At 44.5% G+C, this 21,582-nt stretch overlaps 1 protein-coding gene across 5 annotated transcripts in view; it reads left to right on the top strand.

Moving 5' to 3' along the window:
* Positions 1-21,582, top strand: part of KLHL3 (kelch like family member 3) — a 238,308-nt gene that overhangs the window by 175,114 nt on the left and 41,612 nt on the right. For all 5 annotated transcript variants that reach the window (XM_031449089.2, XM_031449087.2, XM_031449088.2 and 2 more), the window contains 2 exons: positions 1,373-1,535; positions 13,143-13,252. In XM_031449089.2, coding sequence (XP_031304949.1) covers positions 1,373-1,535; positions 13,143-13,252 — 273 coding nt within the window. The remainder of the gene's footprint in view (positions 1-1,372; positions 1,536-13,142; positions 13,253-21,582) is intronic.

The raw sequence follows: 21,582 nt of genomic DNA, 5'->3' as shown, positions 1-21,582 counted from the left end.
GACATCTAAGCACCCATCTGGCCTGTTCAAGCCAGTCTTCCCTGGCTTTGAGGAAAAACACATGCGCACATACCTAAGTAGGAACTATTTCTGTCTTCTAGGATACAGTGTAAATACTCATGTGTCCCATGACCTTTTAAAAGGAAACTCAATTCTCCTGTCTCTGAGAATGTATCCCAAAATGTTCTTTACTGTTTATCTGTTGGATGCAAGAGCAGAGTGCGATTGTCTGAGTCCCTGTGGATTTGGGGGTGACTCTTGTTCCAGTAGATGATGAACTCCGTACGATCAGGAGTCTGATTTCTCTTGCTTACCTACCACTGAGTCCCAGAGGCTGGCACACAGCTGCTCAGTAACTAAGTGGTGAATGAGCTTGTGAGCAAGTCAGTAAGTACCATTCTAAGTGAGGACAGTAGCTAAAGACTACAGGGCAGTGCTTCTCAAATGTGGCTGTACATTAGACGCACCTGGGGAGCTTTAGCAGTATCTCACTGTCCAGGTCATACCTCTTCCTGCTGAATTAGAATCTTTGGGGGTGAGACCCAGGGTTTTAAAAATTTCTCCAGGTGATTCTAATTCATAGCCAGGTAAGAGAACCAATCTGTCTTAGTCTGCTTGGGCTGCCATTACAAAATACTGCAGAGTGGGTGGCTTGCCCAACAGGAATTAATTTTTTTCAGTGTTAGAAGTCCAAGATCAAGGTTCCAACTGATTCAGTTTTTGGTGAGGGCTCTCTTACTAGCTGGCAGAAGGTCATCTTCTCCTTTTGTCCTTGCATGGTAGAGAGAGAGAATTCTGGTATCTCTTCCTCTTCTTATGAGGGCACCAGCCCTACTGGATTAGAGTCCTACCCTTCTGACCTCATTTAACCTGTCTCCCAATACAGTCCAAACTGAGGAGTAGGGCTTCAATATATACATTATTGTAGGGGACACAAACATTTAGCCTGTAATGGTCTTGCTAGTCAAACTGTGGTTCGTGGACCAGCAGCTGCAAGCATCACCTGGGTGCTCATTAGAAATGGAGGCTCTTGGGCCCCACCCTAAACCTGTTGAGTCAGAATCTGCATATTAATAAGGTCCCCAGGGGAATTTGTATACACAGTAGCCAATGGGAGGCACGCTGCAGGCTGTAGGGACACAGAATCTGTTGGTAGTTGGGGTCCACAAAGCAGAGTAGTGGGAAATCAGGCTGGGGCTGCCCTGAAGGCCAGGCCGGGAAGTTTGGACTTACTTGGACAGGCAGTGGAGAGCCGTGCAAAAACCTTGAGCCTGGGCGTGGTCTGATTAGAGCCCTGCCTCAGGGAGATGGGGCCCTGGCAGGGGGCGGGTGGGGGAGATCCAGCGTTTCAGGATGTCACCCTCTCCTCCAGGTGCTGCTCCCAGCAGCCAGCTTGCTGCAGCTCATGGATGTTCGCCAGAACTGCTGTGACTTCCTGCAGTCTCAGTTGCATCCCACCAATTGCCTAGGCATCCGTGCGTTTGCAGATGTGCACACCTGTACCGACCTTCTGCAGCAGGCCAACGCTTATGCAGGTAACGGGGAGCTGGGCTGCTGCACCTCTCTGAGCTTGTGGGTTTAATAACCTGGTCTACGGTGGACTGGTCCAAGGTGATGAGAAGTGTGCTCTGCTATGAAGCAGTTCTAATTTAGTCAGGGTGACAAGACACAGGTGGAAAGATAATTAACAGTAGAAGAGTTAGCTCATTGCCAAGTGGAATATGACAAGTTGCCAGATGAAGGGTGCAGACCGTAATTTTCACAAGAGAAGAGGAAGGAGATCTAAGGAGACTTCGTGGGGGAAGAGTAGTTTGAACTTGGTCTTGAAATAAATCTTCGTTGTTGAGGAAAATTTCTATTTTGATCAAAGTGTTCCCTGAACACAATTTTAAAAGTCAGGCACTCTTGTCAGGCTTGTAATAATAAGCCAGAGTCTCCGGCTCTGCTTTCCCACACCGAGCCTTGCTCTCTGGAGCCACTCGCAATTCTCAAAGAATTAAAATGCAGGTTCTGATTCAGCTAAAAGCTGCTTCATCTGATATTTACCTCCATTTATCTAAATAAAATGTTTGTACCACTCTTTTTTTTTCCACTTAGATACTCAATTTGGTTTCAGCGATAGCATTGATGAAATTCAATGGTGAAAGAAGGGTTTCCCCCTACCCCAGGAAGTAGTATAGAGCAAATAGTTGGCTGTAGAGAAAAACAGAAGAAACTTGTCTTCCCTCCCTCGCAGATGGATCACACATTTAAATGTAAAAGCTAACATCCTGAACCTAAGGGTAGATAAATATTTTTAAAACATGTCATAGACAACAACTATGAAGGAAAAAATGGACTTCATCAAAATGGAAGGCTTCTGCTCATCAAAAAATACCCATTGTGTACTGCTCATTTTGGATTTACTGGTTTTATATGTTATCTGTTGATTTCTCACAGAGGAATGAGATTGCACTTTTGCAGACATTCCTCTCATCCACACACACTGTTTCCCTCTTTTATTCTCCTAACGTCATTTCAACAACTGAGCTACGTTATGTATTATAATTAGTTTTTTTAATCAGAAAACTTTTGTTTTAAATCAGAACAGTAGTTAATAAATGCCTTTTTCTTTTACACAGTATGTTACAGCCACTAATTCTTGTAAGACGGATACACCTAACTGTCTTCTTAGTACATAAGATCATCTGCTGATTCCATTTTATTTTTCTTGGAGATATTCTCCCCCCTAGAGCTTGTCATCCTGTTGTTTTAATGGGCTTTTGGGTGGGAGTAGAGATGAACAGCCCATCCTGTATAGCTGGAAAGAAATCTTCATCGCTATTTATTTCAGCTTGAGGATGAAGACCATGAGTTACCTAGGAAACAGGTCTGGTCATGTGAATGGATAGATGAAGTCACGGCCTCTCCCTCCCTTGCAGTAAAGCACCTCATGGCTGCTGTTCTCTTCTGTGTCTCCTGTCCATCCAGTGCCTGGAAGTTAACTGAGGGCCTGCCAGCTGCTTACCTGTGCTGCCTGAGCCCCTTGGTCCACAGGTCAACAAACATTTCTGTTTTTCAGCCTCCTTTTTTGCTCTGATCAAGCCCCAGACCCCAGGAGACTATGCAGACTCTCATTTCTTCCTGAAGTCTGTTTCTAGGGATACACATGGGGCCAGTTTTTAGGATGATGTCAGTGATGATTTTTGTGAAGAACATTCTCCAGTTGTCCTAGTTCTGAATTCCTCTGACTCTTCTGGGTCCTGAACCTTGACTCTCTTGTTTCTCTACTGTCCTTCCTGTGCCCCCTTTTCCCAGTGCTATTCCCCACCTCCTTTCTGTTCTCAGGGAACCCTCTCTAGTCTAGCCTTTGAAGAGGCCACTTTCTTGAGGGATGTGCTCAGACTTTGCTTCAGCAGGAGCCAAGAGCTTGGCCAAGGCCCAGGTCAGTGTGTCAGCATCTGCTGGTGCAGTGGCAAAGGGAGAAAGTGCTTAGATGCCAGGAGTTCTGTCTCTCTTCCTTGTCTCCCTCCCCTCGCCTCTCTCCCCACCCCCCCGCCCTCTCCTCCTACATAGGGTGTTCATGCTGGCGTGCATATACAACACATAGCACATCCTTTGTAGTTGGCTGACACTGTCGCCAGAGGTTTGGGCTGTGTATTGAACCCCCACCTTTAACAAAGGCTCCCAGGTTCTTCTGTCCAGGTTTTCCCCCACTTTCACAGTCTGTGTTTTTTACCTTGGCCCCTTTCACTGTATGATGGTGAGACTCACCTGTGGGAGAACAGGAAGGATGCAGTTGGGAGCACATTATTGTCCTGGTGCTCCCTGGTCCTGACGTGGGCAGGGTGATTGGGTTCTGCAGCATGTGTGTGTGTGTGTTGGGGGGGGTGTGGTACGTGTGTGCATGCAGTGTCCTGATAAGTTACTTCTAGCTAGCATTTACTGAGCTCTCACTGTGGGTCACATCCTATGCTAAGCATTTTATGTACATTTAATGCAGACAACAACTGAGGAAACTAAGGCACAGAGAGGTGAAGTCATTTGTTGGGGTCAGCTTGTAGAGACAGAAGCAGAATTCAGACCCAGACAGTGTTTACTCCAGAGCCATTGTTTACACTTACTGTATTCTGTGGCTTCCAGGCCCCATTTGGACATAGCATGTAACTGGAGTGTTGGTGGCTGGAGCTGGCATTTTCCATCGGAAGCATGAGCCTCAAAGTCTGTGCCATGTAGTTACCAAATCCCAACAACCAGACAGTGTAGACACACAGCCAGCTGTCTCTGCTAGACGCGGGGTGTTGAGTCATCGTGGGGTGGGGAAGTAAGATGTGGAAGTCTTCTCTTCCCCGTTGGGAGGCTGCCCCCTCGCTGCCTGTGTGAGCCCTCCTACTTTCCCTGGCTCAGGCAGCATGACTTCGGGCTGAGAGCCTCCTCCCTGTCGTGCAGGCTTTATGTGGAGCCTGGGACCAGCTCCTGGGTAGCTTCCTTTGCAGCCCTCAGCTGTGTGTAGCGGGGAAGATAAAAACCATCCTTTTTAGGTGGTGTGGTAATGCGGGGGTTGGTAAGACCATGATGAAAAGACATTCGGAGAAGCAGCGTGAAGGTAAAATTTCACACTGTGTGATATTCAGGGAAGGAAGTAAAGGATGATGATCTGTGCCTGCTCCTTTGCACCCACCCACTGCTTTGGGCCTGCTTTGTGTCTTTGGTCTTAGGCCTCTCATTCTATGTGGCACCTAGTGGCTCTGCAGTTGCTGCCTCCTGAGACCTCGTCCCATTTTAAATGTAGGGGTGTGGGACCCACTAGAGTCACACATGAGGGGCAGTGGCAGCCCTGTGGCCATAGGCTTCCCTTGCCCCATGCCTCAAGTTAGGAGGTGTTTTATCCAACAGACTACAAGGAGATTGTCCAGATCAGAACCAGGGGTCACACCAGCCAACACTTCGGAGCTGAGTGACCCTAGGCCTGTTTTCTCCCCTCTCTGTTCAGGTAATATGTCCTGCCCTGTTTCCAGGATGGTTTGGGGATGGAGCCAGGGGACAGAGAGGAGAGCCTCCTGCAGAAGTAGGTGCCACCCAGGGCCATACTCTGGAACCTCCCTGCCAGTCATGTCATCTGCAGTAAGAAAGCTCAGAGCTGGGTCCTGGTGGAGAGGTCTGGTCACCACCACTGCTGCTGCTGCAGACTAGGTGCACTTTGGGGGAGGAGGATCTTTTCCAGAAGCTTCTGATTTGGGTTGCTCTGTATCCAGATGCACAGGCAGGTATGTCCTGCCTCCCTCACCCTCCCTGGTCTCTGGCTCACTGCCTCTGCCTTCACTTGCCCACTGCTGCCAGCTTGGCCTCTGAGTTCTGTTCTTGATCCTACTCTAAGACCAACTTTCTTTTTCTGTTTTTATTATTATTGCTCTTGTCATTGCTGTCTTAATACAAACCCACCCATGATTATTACAGAGAAAGCAGACAGGCAGAAAGAACAGGAGAAACATCACAGTCCTACCTGGAGGGAGCAGTGGGCAGCACCTCAGTATAAAGCTTTCTTGATCTTTTTCGTTCCACGTGTATGTTTTCCAGCCTAAGAAAAATCTTAGCAGTATATTCTGAACATCTTTCCATGGTTGCAGACATATTTCTGTACCATTATTTTAAAACTTTAGAGAATGTATACAATAAAGGCAACTTATGATAAAAAAGTTTACAGGACACAAAGGTATAAAATGCAAAGTTGATCTTCTTCCAGACCCTCTTTCTGAAGGGAGCAGGAGACCATCTTGCATATCTCTACAAAATAGGCTTTTTAACTTACACAAATAGAAGCCTTCTGTACTCATTATACCTTTTTTTACACTTAATACAAAATGTTGCAGTTCTTTCCAGACCCTTGTGTGTGGCCATATCTCCCTCTTTTTATTTGCTGCATCATATGGATAAACTATAGTGGACTATAATTTATTTAACCAGCCCTCTATTGATGCCCGTTAATATTACCAGTTTTTTCTTTTATATAAAGGGCTTCAGTGAGAATTCTTGTTGTAGTATTTTGGAGTATACTTGCTAGTATGTGTGTAAGTAATAGATTGTATCTGTTGGGTACCATCTCAGTAGCATAAAGTAGCTCAGAGTATACATTAAAAAAAAAAAGATATTGCCAAATTGCTCTCTAAAAATAGGAAGTATTTTGAAGGTCAACTGTTGCCTTCTGATAAGTCTTCAGCACACCCCCACTCCTCGGTGAAAGCACTGAGAGGCAGACACAGTGTGACTTTGGGGGGCTGGACCAGCACCCCTCTCCACCAAGCTGTTTGTTTGGTTTCCTGTTTGGATGGGCCTGTCTCTTCCTGCTGCAGCAGTCCCTCCTGCTCCTCTGGGTCCCTCTCAGGTTTCCCTCTCAGGTTATGCCAAAGATTTTTGCAATGGTATGTGTTATTCTCGGGGCGGGGGGTGGGGGGTGTGTGAGTCCCACAGTTAGAGGCTGGCTGCTCAGACCCTTGCCCCCAGCTGATGTTGTCATAGTTCTCCTGGGGAGCTGGTAGCTGGGAGAAGGGCCCTCGTGTTTTGCACAGCCTGTTTCTTCTCAGTATTGCTATTTCCAGGGACTGTTTAATCTTTAACCTCAGAGGCCTGGGACCAGGTTTCTGGCAACTTTGTTGTTTGGTAATTGAATGGCCGTGCACTGGGCCATCAGCAGAGCTGGTTGGGAGGGGTATTAATGAGACCCCATTAATGAAATGGCAATTAAAATTCTTTGGACATTTTGTTTACATCCATCTGCCAGAGCTGAGCTGAAACCCTTCAGCCATGGCATGGAAAAGCCATTGGATTTCACGTGTTTGCAGACAGAAATGGCCTTTTTTTGATTGATTGGGTCATTTGAGACCATGGAATGAAGTAATTAAACTAAGGGCAGCAAAGAACTTTGATGAAGCATTTAGAAAAACACGAACCTCTGACTCAGTCAGGGTCATCTTGTGAAATTGCTGCATCATGAAACAATGATGATGATGGTGATCATGGTGGGAGCTTCTCCCATTTCTGAACACTTGCATGGTGCCAGGCATGGTGCTCCCCGCTTCCTGTCAGAGGCCATGTAACTCTAAGAGGTAGTTATTACTTTGCTGACTTACAGATGAAGAGACAGAAACTCCAGAGATGTTTAGTAACTTGCTCAAGATCCCACAGTTTGTAAGCGGCAATGCCAAGATTCAGAATGAGGCTACCTGACTTGCTCAGAGCCCATTCTTTATTTTCCCTTCTGCCCAGGCCGCACAGCCTCTCTCTCCGTGGTGGTTGCCTTCCCAGCCCCTCCCTCTGAGCTCCTGCTTCTACCTTGAAGGTGGCAAGTAAAGCATTCGTGTAGACATGGGTAGTTTTTGTTGGTAGTTGTTCTCCTTGCTGGGATTTTAGGAAGATCCCCTGTTCCTTCCATTCTCTGGGTAAGAGGGAACTTTGTTGTTGAATAAAAAGACTGATAACTGGGCAGTTTTGATACAGCCGCGTGTGTGTGTGTGTGTGTGTGTGTGTGTGTGTGTGTGTGTGTGATAGAAAGGAAGAGGTAAATACATATACTTCTGGAATTAGGTCGAAATGGAAAGAGAGCTCATAAACCCCCATCCCAGGGAGAGTGGAGGCAGTAATATTTAGAGTCTGAGGGCTAATAGTCATGACCCTTGTGGGGAGAGGCCAAGGTAAGTTTCTGTTACTTCTCTGTGGGAGCTGACGCTTCTCCCTGGAGCATGAAAACTGTGGGCCTTGAAAGCCAACTATTGATTCAAGAAAGCTTACCTCTGTCTTCCAAAAATAGGGTAACAGGAGGCAGGAGAGAGAGATTTAAAGTAGGTCTGTTTTGTTTTGTTTTGTTTTTTTAAATACTGATAAAATGTTTTGGTTCTGTTTGTGTCCACCTGTGTCAGCCAGTCTCTCCTGGGGGTATGACCAGTGATGCCATTCAGAGGCACTGATACCTGTTTCCTGGGGCTGCTGGCCCTGGAATGGCAGGGTTTATTTCATCTCTGCAGGTCAAAGAAGTCATAGATGTGTTACCACTTCCTTTTGTTCCAGGCTTGTACTTTAGATGGACCTGATCAAAGGCTTAGGTTTATTTCTTCCCGTCAAGAGGAAGGAATCCACTTAGGACTAGTCTGAGAGGTTGCCTGAGCTCTAGGCAGTCCTGAAGAATGAGCAAGGAAGCAAAATAATTTCAGAGCTCGGTATATAAGACATCACTGTACTAGACACTGAGGATTCAGCCTTACACAGGACAGACTCAAACAAGACAGAAGCTGCCCTCTTGCGGCTCATAGTCCCAGTATGAGAGAAAGGCCTCAGATGATAAGACAGATTGATTAATGCTATGATAATTTTTATCTTCTGTTTTGGAGGCTTGGGGACACATCATCTAGTATGGTAGACAGGGGATTAGGAAAAGGTCTCAGTTGAAGGGCTAGGTCAGAGATTTCAACCCAGGACTGATGCCAAAATATTTAGAACACTACTACTCTAAGATTTTTTTTTAATAAAAGAAATGTCTTCAGATTTCATATTTTATTTCTCTCTCTGCAGTATCCCAAAGAAGGATTCTTAGGGTGCTCTGATGTCTCTATTGAATTTTACCACAATGGCCTGTGCAGGACAAGTTTTTATTATCTTGGGGTCTAAGATACTCATCAGAATGCTTGACATTATATTCAGACAGCCTTGGTTTCTAAACCTGGCTCTACCACTTCCTGCTGTGTGATAATAATTTCATGCCTTAGACCTTCCAAGCTTCCATTTCTCCATCTGTAAAATGGAGATATTGATATTCACTTCTGCTGGGCTTTTGGAAGATGTAAGTGACAATATTTTTAAAATACCTAGCACCATGTTAACTATTATTAGGAAAAGCCCTCAACTTTCTCCAGGCTTGTTTCCTTGAAAAGACCCAACTCTGTCCCTAGAGCCAGCTCTTTCCTAGGAATGTGCCCCCCAATTTCCTCATCCTTTCAATGTTGGGAAGATATGTGTATGTTGCTTGGTGGGGAAAGGATTTCCAGTTGTCCAGTGCCCCTCCCCTTCTCCATAATTTCTCATCCAAATGGACAGAAACAAATCCATTGTGTTTCATTAATCAAAACTTAGAACTTAAATAGTGTATGTTACTTAGAGTAATGCCTGCTTAATTAGGACTCTTACCTGGAATTCTTAATTAATTGATTTTTTTTTCTGTTTTCATTTCTCATAAAAAGACAAGAAAAATTCGAGTTTATTTTGTAGAGTCCCCCTTCAAGGGGCTAGCCCATGGTTCAAAGATTCTATGCCCCCTGCACACTTCACCTGTCCCCCAAAGGTGAGCCTTGCCTACCTCTCCTGCATCTCCTGCATCTCCTGCAGCCTTGTACATTTTCCCATTCTTAGTGGATGCTCTGTAAATATTTGTTAGATGAATGAAGACACAGCCTGGGCTCTAGCTCAACTGAGCTACTACTGTTCTCTTGCCTTGCTCTGAATTTGCCTGCTCATGCTTTTATTTAATGTGGAGTGCCTCTCCCGGTCACGGCCCTTGGACGTTGGGTTGGGGTTTTGGCGCCTTGTTTTACCCTTTTGAAGCCAGCAGTCTCCCTGTAGTCGTCAGCTCTGCTTTCTTCATTTTTCAAGAAACACTGCATTTGGCCCATAACACATGAACATTTATTGAGCACTTAGAAAGATCCCAGTAAGTGTGAATTACATATGTTTGCATATCCAAAGACCATAACACCTTTATGATATAGGTGCTATTATTAGCTCCATTTGATAGATGAGAAAACTGCAGCCTTAGGAAACTGAATAACATATCAGTAGAAAGTTAGTGGAACTCAATGGAATTTAAGTGGGTCTCTAAAACCTTTGAGGTCCACAGCCTTGCCTGCAGGACCTGTAGTTTCAAAGGATGTCTCTGATGCTGTGGAAATGCTTCTCTGTTAGAGAGCAGTGCTGCCCACAAAGCTGGACTTGGCGAAGCAAGAACATGGATGGATAATACTCATCCTTCATTTCTAAAGAGCTTCTTATAGATTTCAAAGTGGGCTAATCCATATTGTCATTTTTGAGCCCCAGAACAACCTGGAGACTGAGGTCAGGTACTGTGATCCCATTTTATGGATAATGAAGCCAAATCCTGGAAAGGAGTGATTGTAAGAGGTGGAGCTCGGATTGGAACCCAGGTCTCGTGACCATTAGCCATAGTTTATTACTACATTCTCCCTTAATATGTTGATAGCAAAGCAAAACAAATTTAAAAATCCCCAAACACGTATTAAAGGTGGAAGCTGATTCTCAGGGAGGTATATCTTCTGGGAGCAGAGTGGTTCTTTCCATGAAGGGGCTGGGAAGAAGGCTGACTTGAGTACAAAGTCTTGAGGGAACTCGTGTTTCCCAGGAAACTGAGTTAGCCAGAGCATCCTATTCCTGTTTTTTCTACCCCGTTGTTTCTTGAGTGTTGTTAACAGAAAGGGATCTCTGGCTTCCAGACCCTGGTGCTCAGCCCCGTCTCCTCAGCCTAAAGGGGGAAGGGAAGGAGTTTTTGTCTGGACCTCTTTCTTTGTGTCCTCCTGCTCATGTCCTGCAAATCTCCTAAGTCCCGGGGTGCCAGCGCTGGCTGAGAAGTTGCTGCCCAGTACCTCCTTTGTTGCCTCCTCCCCAGCAGATGCTGCTTCCTGGGAGGATTACTGAAGGGATTTCCATGGGAGGTTCCAGATGGGCAAAGAAGCAGCCCACTTCAGAGAGAAGGGACCTAGATTCACATCCTGCAGTGCCCCAGAGCATGCAAGATGGGGAGATGTGGGGAGCTGACTACTTTCTGCCTTGGTTTATCTTTGAGAACTTCTGGTTTGTTTACCAATTTACCTAGAGTACACATCGCTATGCTTCCATTTTCTTCCTTTTCAAAACCCAAGCTCTTCTACTTTTGACTTTCTGGACTCTGAGGAGGAATTTTTGACAGTTCGGAAGTGTACCTTCTCACCTTCTCCTGTTCTTTTCATTCTTTTCCTGCCTCCAAATGTGAGGTATCTGGTCAACCTGAGATAAAGGTGGGAAGACCAGGTGTGACTCTGGACCACAGAGATGTTGGCACTGGTTTGCCTGACTCTCCTGCTGAGCTCAGCCATGGCTGGTCCACAGAACCTCCACGTCCCACACTTTGTCGCTTTTTCTCTCTGCTGTGTCTTGGGTGTTGCCAACACATTGGGGGACTCTGCTCCAAAGTCTTCTTGGACCAAAAGAATGTATAGGGAGAATTCTGTTACACTCCTAGCCTCCAGGCCGCAAATGAATTTCCATCATCCAAAGAAGATTGTTCACTTGCTTTTATTTAACAACCTTTAGGAATGGACACTGAAAAAAACTTAGTCTTAAATATTCTCATGGTTAGAGAGGTCTTTTGAATGCCTAAAATCTAAACTTTAACTAAAGCCTTTTTTCTGTTGACAGAGAGAGAAGCAAGACCAGCTTCTTATATTATGATAGTTGCTTCCATTCATAAAGGATCTGACTTTTAAATTTGTCCTATGTACAAACATACCTGAGCCTTGGGATGGGTGAGCTTTAACTGCCTTCAGTGATGTCATTAGGCTGGTGGGGAGCAAGGGGGGAGGTCTTTTTGTCTAGTGAGAGATGAAAAAAATTATTTATAATTCAATCTTTGGGATTAAATGTTAATATTAAATATTAACATTTAGGGAACCTGGATGAAGGGTATATGGGAATTCTTTGGATCTGAAATTATTTCAAAATAATTAAAAATTATTTTTGTAAGAAATGATTTAAACCTTAGGTTCTTTGTTTGGTTTTTAAGAAGTTGTTGGGTGTGAGAGGAGCTCAGCATGCTCTGATTTTCCTTTCCATCGTGCGACTCCCGCAGAGTTGATGTTTCAGCAGCCTCCTAGGTGTGGAGGAACTCTGAATCTCACTTGAGGGGCCAGCCAGACCAAGTAAGGGTGGCCTAGAATTATCCAAGAAGCTCTCAGGCCAGAGTGGGGCCACCACAGAAGGAAGGGGAGCAGCCTGGAGCCTGGAGGGCAAGGAGCACAGATGCTCCTGGGCCGATGGTGCAGGGTTATGAGAACTGAGGAAGGAGCAAGTTCAGGGGCAAACGACAAAGGATGCTGTGACCCCCTCAGAGCCTGCTGCACCAGGAATTGCCAGCCCCTGGGCTGATTCACCTTGAAACAGCTTGTAAAACATGTTCACTTTTCCTTTCCCATCAGAGCATGGAGGGAGCAAGACACGTGGCTTTTATCTCCATTTTACAGATGAGGTTAGTGAGGCCCGGGAAGGTGATGCCACTGGCTCAAGGACACACCTCATAAATGACAAAGCCAGAGTTTGAATCTGGGTTCCTTTTTTTCTAAAGTGCATTCTCTTTCACTGATATTTCACTGCCTCTATAATAGCAGGATAGTGGCCTGGGCGAATGTCAGGGTAGGAATTGTCCTTGGCTCTTCCCTTGCAGGGACCTTGGGCCTGTGGGTTTTATCTCATTCTGGTTCTCCTCCAGTTCTCCCTCATCTTACATCCTCCATGGGCCTTGCTGCCAAGAACCATTCCCAGTGCTGGTAGTGCTGGCCAGGTGGCCGCCACAGCTGGACAGAAGCTTAGTTGGGCCTTCTTGTAAACTAGAGACTCACGATAGCTGGCTTAACTTGGATGAGAAAGGATGACCCCTTCCACCAGCCTTCTAACGTTGGCATCCTACCAGAGCCTCCAGAGACCTCCAGCCACACAGCGATTCTGACCCACTTTTGTTTGGCTGAGCTGCAGGAGGCACCGTTGGCCACTGCCCGCTTGCGCCTTGAGGGAAAATGAGCTCAATTAAGTAGGCAGGCCCCACTGAGGCTTCTCTGCAACGCCATTATTAATCTCACGGAGCATGTAAAAGATACAGCCTCGCATCTCTCTGCCCCATTTTCATCTGTGTTGATGTTCAGGATGGAGGGTCACATGGAGGATGCCTTCTGCTGCTGAATTAAAAGGCTAGTTTCCCTCCAGCCAGAATGGCTGTCTTTCTCTATGCCTTCTGCCTCCCCCAAAGCTCCCAGGACTCCACTGAATCCCACCGACTGTCCTGCCATTGGTTCAGGGAAGGGCTGGGCTGGAGTGTGTTACAACTTTGTTTTCTGAACTTCTGCTTTTTTTTGGAACAGAGCAGCACTTTCCAGAGGTGATGCTGGGGGAAGAATTTCTTAGCCTAAGTCTGGACCAAGTGTGCAGCTTGATATCCAGTGACAAGCTGACTGTTTCTTCAGAAGAGAAGGTATGGCATGGCCCTTTGGGGAAATGGGAGCCTTGCTCGTGAGGTGGTCATGGGAAGGATTTGTGCTTTCATGAGATCTTTTCTGTTTTTCAGAGAAGAAAAGAAAGATCTCATTTTTGTCCCTAAAAAAAAAAAAATGAGGTTTTCTGGCCCATGGCCACTACATTTGCTTTATGGACCCTTTAGAGAAGGAAAAGCAATGATGATAATGATGGTCACAAAGCTGCCTCCATTTCTTTAACATTTGCAATTTTCCAAGCACTGTGCTCAGTGCTCTGTGTTCCTCAGTTCACTCAGCCTTCACCTTAGCCCCAACAAGCAGGCATCACTGCTGTCCTCACATTACAGATGAGGAGACAGCCTCAGACATGGTAACTAGCTTGTCCAGGGTCATTCAGCTGGTCTGCCTGTCACCTGGTCTCTTTTGAGTATTACTGAACACTTAAGCCAGAGCAGACTTTTGGGGAAAGGCCATTCTAAGAGGGGACTGGAATTTTTACTGTTGAGGAAACTGAGGCCCAGAGTAGGAATGGGAAATGGTAAAGGTCGCATAGTTTTTCAGTGGCCAAGCCAGGACTAGAACCCAGGTATCCTGACACCAAGTCCCCTAACTTGCTGACCACACACTGCTTCCTTTGTGCCGAAAGCTTGACTTCTGCCACTGCTTTAGCTGACCTGTGACTGCTGAGCTGTCCTACCTCCAGGCCTTCCCTTTTGCTGACCCTCTGCTAGGAATATTCTCTACTTCTCTCTTCACCTAGTTGAATCCCCGAACAGTTCAGATTCTTTTTCCACTAGGAAGAATTTATTACAGGAGATACAGACTACCATACTGAAAATAACATAAGCTTTGGTTTTGGCTAGCAGGGTCCAACATCTCATCTCTAATATTTACAAATCAGTTATGTGACCTTTAGACAAGATACTTTGCTTCTCCATCTATTTCATCATCAGTAAAATGTGAATAATAACAGAACATGTTCCACAGAGAAGTTGTGGGGATTGAATGGGGTAAGGTGTGTAACATGCCTGGTATATTACCTGCTACCTGCTAGATGCTCAGTGTTAGCTGAATGATTATTGACCTTGCATCTGGAATTAATCCCCTTCTCTTCTGCGTTCCAGGGTAACACTCACCTTGTTCTGCTTTTTATTGTAGTTATTCTGAGTCGGTCTTACTCTTCCACTCACCCGGTTCCTCACCAGTTCCCTGGTGGTAGGGACCATATCTCACTCACCTCTGAATCCTCAGCGATGCTCATAAATGTTTTTTGAATCATCCCAGTCCACTCTTAGTGTCCAAGCTGGATGCCCTTTCCTGAGGGAATAGTCAAGGAAAAGCTCCTGAGAAGGATTCCATGTAGGCAAAGAGACTGTGTTCAAAGGTCCATGTCCAGGGAATGGGATGAAATTCACAAGCCCCTGCCTGTTGTCCTGCAAAAGTTTGATGAAGAGGAAAAACAGTTGTTGACTGGAACTGTGGGCTGTCCTGAGACTTCAGAGGGATCCCCAGAAGGTGACTGGTGCAAGCTGGACTTTCCATCAGTCTCAGGGGGGTCTCTGCTTCCATTAACTGACGTGAAACAGCCCCTCCAGGGGAAAGCATGCCTCTGGCTAGGCCCCAGGCCCCTTCCTGCCCCAGCCTCAGAAATGGAGGGGCTTCCCCCACTTCTTGCCAAGCCCTGTGTCCCGTCTTTTCTGGACTGTGCTAAAATTGGCACAATTGGAAGGAATGAACTATTCAATTAATCGGCTGTGTGAATGCTGGGGCAGTTGGCTGGATTGGGGCCTGCTTGAGCATGTCCTAAAGCAGAGTTTGAGAAAATGGAAGCAGGCATATAAGCAGCAGGATTTGGATCAACTAGGGGGTGTTTGGATTGGAGGAGGGGGCCTATTACCTTGAATTCATGCTGGCTCCTCCTGTTCTGAGATCATACATAGTAACTTTTCTTCAGGTGAGGGCTTATCTATGCTTGCTGTGCCAGCACACGGGTGGAGGTGGGTTGTTAGTAGGGAGAGGCATTGTAGTGCTCTGGAAACCACTTGGGTTTTGGATTTAGGCGGACTTGGTTCCATGCTTGGCTTGATGCTTACTGGCTGTATGATCTTGAGAAGTCACTGGTTTCTTTGAACCATAATTTCCTTACCTATAAAATGGAAATACTAAGAATGCCTCCGTTATAGAGTTGTCATGAGGATTAGAGATGATGGGTGAAAAAAAAAAAACACTTGCAGTGTTTGGCAGGTGCTCAATAAATGGCAGATATCATTGTAATTACCACAATTCTCTATTTTAAGTTACCAACAATAATGGTAATGGTATCGATTTTGCCACTGGTGATGATAAGTTAAACCATGGAGTTAATTGGTTAATTGCATCCTTCCAGAAACAAAGAAACATGACTTAAACATTGTCTGTCATGGTGTTAATTTATTCATATGTGTACTTACGAGTTGCTCTTTTTGTAGAATCAGAGTTTGGAGTGTAGGTATTTTTCACATTATTAAAGTTGTGTATCATATTTGGTTCTCAGAAGTTATGTGTGGCTTCAGACTTACGTGACACTTTTCTAAGAGTAGATTACTTATGATCTTGATCCCTTGGGTATGTTGAAGATTGGCCGTGTAATTTTGAGGTTTTTCCATGAACAGTGGGGTTTGGCCTGCCGTTTCTCTTTGGCGAAACCCATAGTTTTATTTCCCCTTAAAGGATCACATATTGCTGGAAGTTAAATAGTTGGAAGCTTTTGACAATGAAATGTTTATCATTTGAACACTAGCCCTCTAGGCTTTGACGATTCTATGATCTGTTCCCAGAAATTTAGTGATTCCTACTCCCTTTAATTGCATTACTTATGATAGGCCTAATCGCTTGCGTGCACAATAGCTTTTTCTTGCAATATTGCATTGTAGTGAAATTTTTCAAGTGTATTTGAAGTAGTATCAGGGATCTTCGTTTAAGTTAAAATTTGTTGCATTTAATTTGCAGAAAATTTGCAGAACATTTGCAGAAAATTCAACTGAGTCAGCAATCTAATAACTTGTATTCAGCTAAATCTGTACTTGAACAGCAATATCAATTATATTATGACTTATTTCGCTGCCTTCAACCCACAGATTTCTTTCAACATATACTATAAAATGCAGCCAGATTTCAGACATTAAAATGTGAAAATAATATGCTTCTTAAAATAGAGGAAATGTATTTTACTGTTAATGGTGATTATAAGTGGCTGTGGTGGGACCCAGTAGCTTGCTTGATGGAAGTCTGAGAGTATGGGTTCTGCAGTCAGAATAACTGAATTCGAATCCTGGCTCCACTACTTTAACAAGCTGCATGATCTTGGGCAAGTTATTTATCTCATACCAGAATGTATGCACCATATGCAGTCAGGAATTTTGACTCTGTTACGGTTACTCTTGCTAGAGTGATAGCAGGTTCGTGGCAGACACTAAAAAATGTTTGTTGAATGAATGAATAAAAGAACCGCTCTAAGCCTGAGTTTTCTTATCTGTAAAAGGGGGGTAATGAGAGTGTAGTATCTGTCTTACAGAGTTCTGAGGATGAAGTGAGATGATGCATAAAAAGTGCTTAGTGCACAAGAAGTGTTTGTCACTGTGAGATAGGATTATTGCTGCTATTATTATTATCCTACTAGTACTGCTACTACTACTAGTAGTAACCGTTGTCTGGGGCCTTTCTCCAGGGGACCTTCTTCCTGGAGCCCACGCTGTGCTGAGTGGTTGGTGTAACCTGTGCTGAGTGGTTGGTGTAACCTGCCTAGCACGAGCCGAGAGGGGAGTGATCTCTTGGTCCCCAGCATCCCCAGCACCATCTGGGCCTCTCCCAGGGCTCAGATGCCATTCTTTCTCCAGCAGCACTTGCTTCTGTCTATGCCTTATCTCCTCCACTATGCTCAGGCTTTTTGAGGGCTGTGAGGGTACCTTCGCCACCTCTGTGCCATACATAATCCTGACACGGATCCCTGGGAGGCGCTGGGAGGTGCTCAGCCGACATTCCCTGAGGAAGTGAAGAGGCAGACTGGGGCTGGACTCTACCCTGAGCCAGCTGAGGTTATGGGGATAATTTGAATATTTTTCCAGAGAATAAGGACAAAAAGGACAAAGGAACTTGAGGTCAGAGGAGGGCATGGATCTTTGCCATTCTTCTCTCTTGTTTTTCCTCCATGTAGTTTTTGTTTGAATATTTCTGTTATTTGAGAGAGAACAAATGGATGTTGTAGGAGTCACAAAATCACGAGTTCTTTTTTTTTTTTTACTGAGTTATAGTCATTTTACAATGTTGTGTCAAATTCCAGTGTAGAGCACAATTTTTCAGTTATACATGAACATACATATATTCATTGTCACATTTTTTTTTTTTTGCTGTGAGCCACCACAAGATCCTGTATATATTTCCCTGTGCTATATAGTATAATCTTGTTTATCTATTCTGCATATGCCTGTCAGTATCTACAAATTTTGAAATCCCAGTCTGTCCCTTCCCAACCCCCACCCCCTTGGCAACCATGTGGTATTCTATGTTTGTATTCTATGAGTCTGTTTCTGTTTTGTATTTATGTGCTTTTTTTTTTTTTTTTTTTTAGATTCCACATATAAGCGATCTCATATGGTATTTTTCTTTCTCTTTCTGGCTTACTTTACTTAGAATGACATTCTCCAGGCTGGGTAGAACCTTCCTCCCCCTCCTCCTTTCCTACTACCACCCCCCTCCCTGCCCAAGACAGAGGATGGACACAGAGAAGCAAACCCCTCCCCATCACCTGATTCCTACGGGAGGTGTCAGAGCTAATCCTGCGAGCAAATAGCCTGTTTCTTGCATCCTCTTTGAAACACTAATTTTGGCTCTCACCCCAGGCAGCCTCATCACCACAGGCAGGGGGGACGGTGGGGTGGGTAGGGGCAGGGAAAGCAACCTTCCTGGACAGGTACTCTAAGGAGAAGAGATGTGAGTTCTAGTGTAGTTTTGCCATTTAATCCCTGGTTAGTGGACTTTTCTGAATCTTTGCTTTCTTAGCTGGTAAATATGTTTCTACTTCTCAAGAATTCCATGCCTTCTTATGAAACCCTATTGAGGCTTTTTTAGAGTGAGTACTAATGGGGAAATGGCACACATTTTAGATATAGGTCAGGAAGAAACTGGTTAGGTCTCAAAAAATTAGATTAGTGTCAAGCATGTGTTATAATGACAACCGGAGGTTAGTATCTCTCTGAGTGATCACATTTTTTAAAAATGTACTGTTAGCTCCTAAAACTGTAATCAGGGGCCACATTCTGATATCTTATATCCTGGAAGGGACTGGACCTTATCTCCTAGGATCACAGTGTTGCATGCCCCACTGTCTGAATTCCTAGCCTCTTCCTGCCAGCTGTGGTGGTGGATGTGGGATACAGGCAGGAGCTCCTTTGCCAGTAGACTGAGTTTGAGTGCTTCCTGCTGAGGCTTTATCCAGTGACTAAGCAAGGACATCCTATGCCTAGGCTGAGCTATGGGCAGCCCTTCCACACTCTGAGGTCAGCATTAGAGTTGCCAACTTCTCAGCCTGCAAACAATGATCTGGCCTGTGCCGCTGCGTCACAGTTACCCTTTTTACTATTCTCTTTTGGAGAGTGCAGTCCAGTTAGCACCTATGGGTGGAATACCACCACACTACAACCAAAAACCTACCCACTGTGAATATTTCACCCATCATTTAAAAAATGATGTTTAATATTGAAATAAGATCAGAGATATGAGCAAATAAAAAGCACACAGCTCAACTTTTAACAAAGTGAAACACCCACTAAGCTAGGATCCAAATCAAGAAACAGAATCCCAGAACTTCTTTCCACTCACTCTGCCCCACTTTAAGAAGCCAAACTCCTGTTCTGACTTCTCATAGGTCAGTTTTTGAACTTTATATAGATGGAGTACTGATGTGTGCATGCTTGCTTTTCTGCCTGACTTCTGCCCTGCATATTGTCTTGCACATCATTTCTAATTCTTACAACTCACAAGGGCATTTTGTAGAGGAGGAAACTAAGGCTTATTAACAATTGATAGCTCCATGGTTTGAAGCTGATTGTGTCCACCTCCCAGGCCCCTGCTCTTTATTAATGAACCCCCACCCCAATGGGGAGACTGAAGCGAGTGACACTTAAGTCATTATTATTTAAGAACTTGCAGTCTAGTGGGCAGACTGAAAACATATATCTATAATATGTACCCAAGAAAAGTAGTTGCCTGTAATCAAAGTTCACGGAAAGCAACCTGCAGTATTTTTATTCCAGATTCTTCGGTGGGGAAGGCCTCCTAGGGAAGGAATATTTGAGCTAAAACTTGGAGAATGAGAGTAGGATTTTGGGAAGTCATTCATGTTGAAATTATATGGAATACAGACATGGTTGTTTGGAACAACTCATTGTGTTTAGGGGATAAGTAACGTATGTGATGAGAATCAAGGGTCTTGAAGGGGATGTGGGAGATGAGGCTGGGAATGGAGTAGGGGTCTATGGAGAGGATTAGGTAGTGAGGGCTTTATTTACGCCCTCAGTATTTATGCAACTATGTGCTGTAAAATCATAATGTTGTGAGATGTTTATAGATTTTAGGTTAAAAAAAAGTTCTCATGTCAGATACATTTAGGGGACAGTGGCTAAACGAAGGAACTGTAGGACCTATCAGAGCTTTTATGTTAAGGGGCTTTATGAACCTCTAAAGGGGAGTTGAGGTTGTGTATGATGTATTCCCTGGGCTCATTTGGTCCCAGAACCTCTTTACTGCTGAATGTCTCCCAAGGAGTACATTATGGAGAAGTCTTGAGGCCACCTTTCTTTGGCTGCCCCAAATATTCTACAATTTATTGCATCTGTTGATTTTCCTTTTGGCTGTTCATTTTGTTAGTGATCTATAATTTTTTATTGTGAGGCCATCTTCAGAGGATGTTATGTCTATGGGAGTATGAGTTCCCCTGGGCTGTAAAATGACCCTCGAGGGCAACTTTACTGGTTTGGAAATAGTTTTTATATTTTTGTCTTGACTATCCCTTGTACCACTTGGATAATGTCAGTTCAACCCCTACATCCGTATGTGGCATGAGCCTTGGGTTCTGATTTCTTGAAGATGAAGTTTTTACTCCCCAGGCCATAGGAGATGGCGAGCTTCCTCCCCTCTTCCTACAGCAGATGGTCAGAGCCCATCTAGCCCTGGTTTTACAGCTGTGGCAACACTGTCTGCACGAGCCTGTGGCCTGGATACTCAACCTCATGGGACACCGTTCCTGGACCATTAAAGTCTGTATCTGAATTCTATGGGCCTGTGAGCCGTTTTGGTCTCAGCTTTCATTCTGCTCCCAGACTTGAATCTCTTCTTATTTAAAGTGCTCAGGCATTTACCTCTTGTTTTTGAGTATGGCTCAAATCAGTTTTTTGGTAATGCATCATTTTTCATGTATTTGGAGCTGTAGGGGAAGATGCCTTCTGAGTCAGCTCAGTCTGCATGTTAACTGTAAGGCGTTCTCCATTCTGGTGTGTTGCTTCGATCATTTGTGGGATTAGTGCTACTGAAGTAGTCTCTCAGCTTGGAGGCATTTCTGCCAAACCACTGTGCTTCTGTCCTTTTCCTTATCCTTTTCAGAATTATAGTGAAAGTCTTTTTACTGGATATAGGCAGTAATAGAAAGCTGAAGAGCAATTTCCAGGCAAGGGGATAGTATTGTTTTAGTCTTGTGATCATTTTGGTTTGTTTGAAGTCAGGTATCTGGCAGTGTGCTGTTGCAGGAAGAAAGCTGCACACCCTGTCATTCCTGCTTTGATTAATTTATTCATTCTCTCAAGAAATATTTATTGAGTGCTGTGTGGCAGATAGCATATTAGTCATGAGAGATATTGGTGAACAGATAGACATAAGATCCTTGCCTTCATGGAACTTACAATTCCATGAAGGGAGACAGATCTTATCAGATATGTGCTGATAAAAGAAATTTTCACATATGGAGGTATGGGGAAGTCATTCTGGCCTATACATGAGTTAACTTGAATTTTATGCTAACTAAAACAGCCTATTTGTGGCCTATCAAACATATATGGCACATCTGCTTTAATTATGATTGACCAGAAGTAAAGAATGTCCATGTTAAAAATAAAGATTGAATGCCCCTCTCCTGGGACGCCAGTGCTAGCACTCCTTTGGTGATAAGACTCCCTTCCCAGGTGCGAAGGCCATACTGTATGTGCTGTACGTGTGTGTGCTGGGCTTTTTTTTTTTTTAAACTTGAGGAAATGGATCTGTGACTAGTTTAATGTTCTTTGTTCTGACAAGATATAAAACT

This window comes from Camelus dromedarius, chromosome 3 (genome assembly GCF_036321535.1).
Source record: "Camelus dromedarius isolate mCamDro1 chromosome 3, mCamDro1.pat, whole genome shotgun sequence".
Lineage (NCBI taxonomy): Eukaryota > Metazoa > Chordata > Mammalia > Artiodactyla > Camelidae > Camelus > Camelus dromedarius.
Note: the sequence above shows the minus strand (reverse complement) of the source record. Positions and strands in the feature narration are given on the sequence as shown.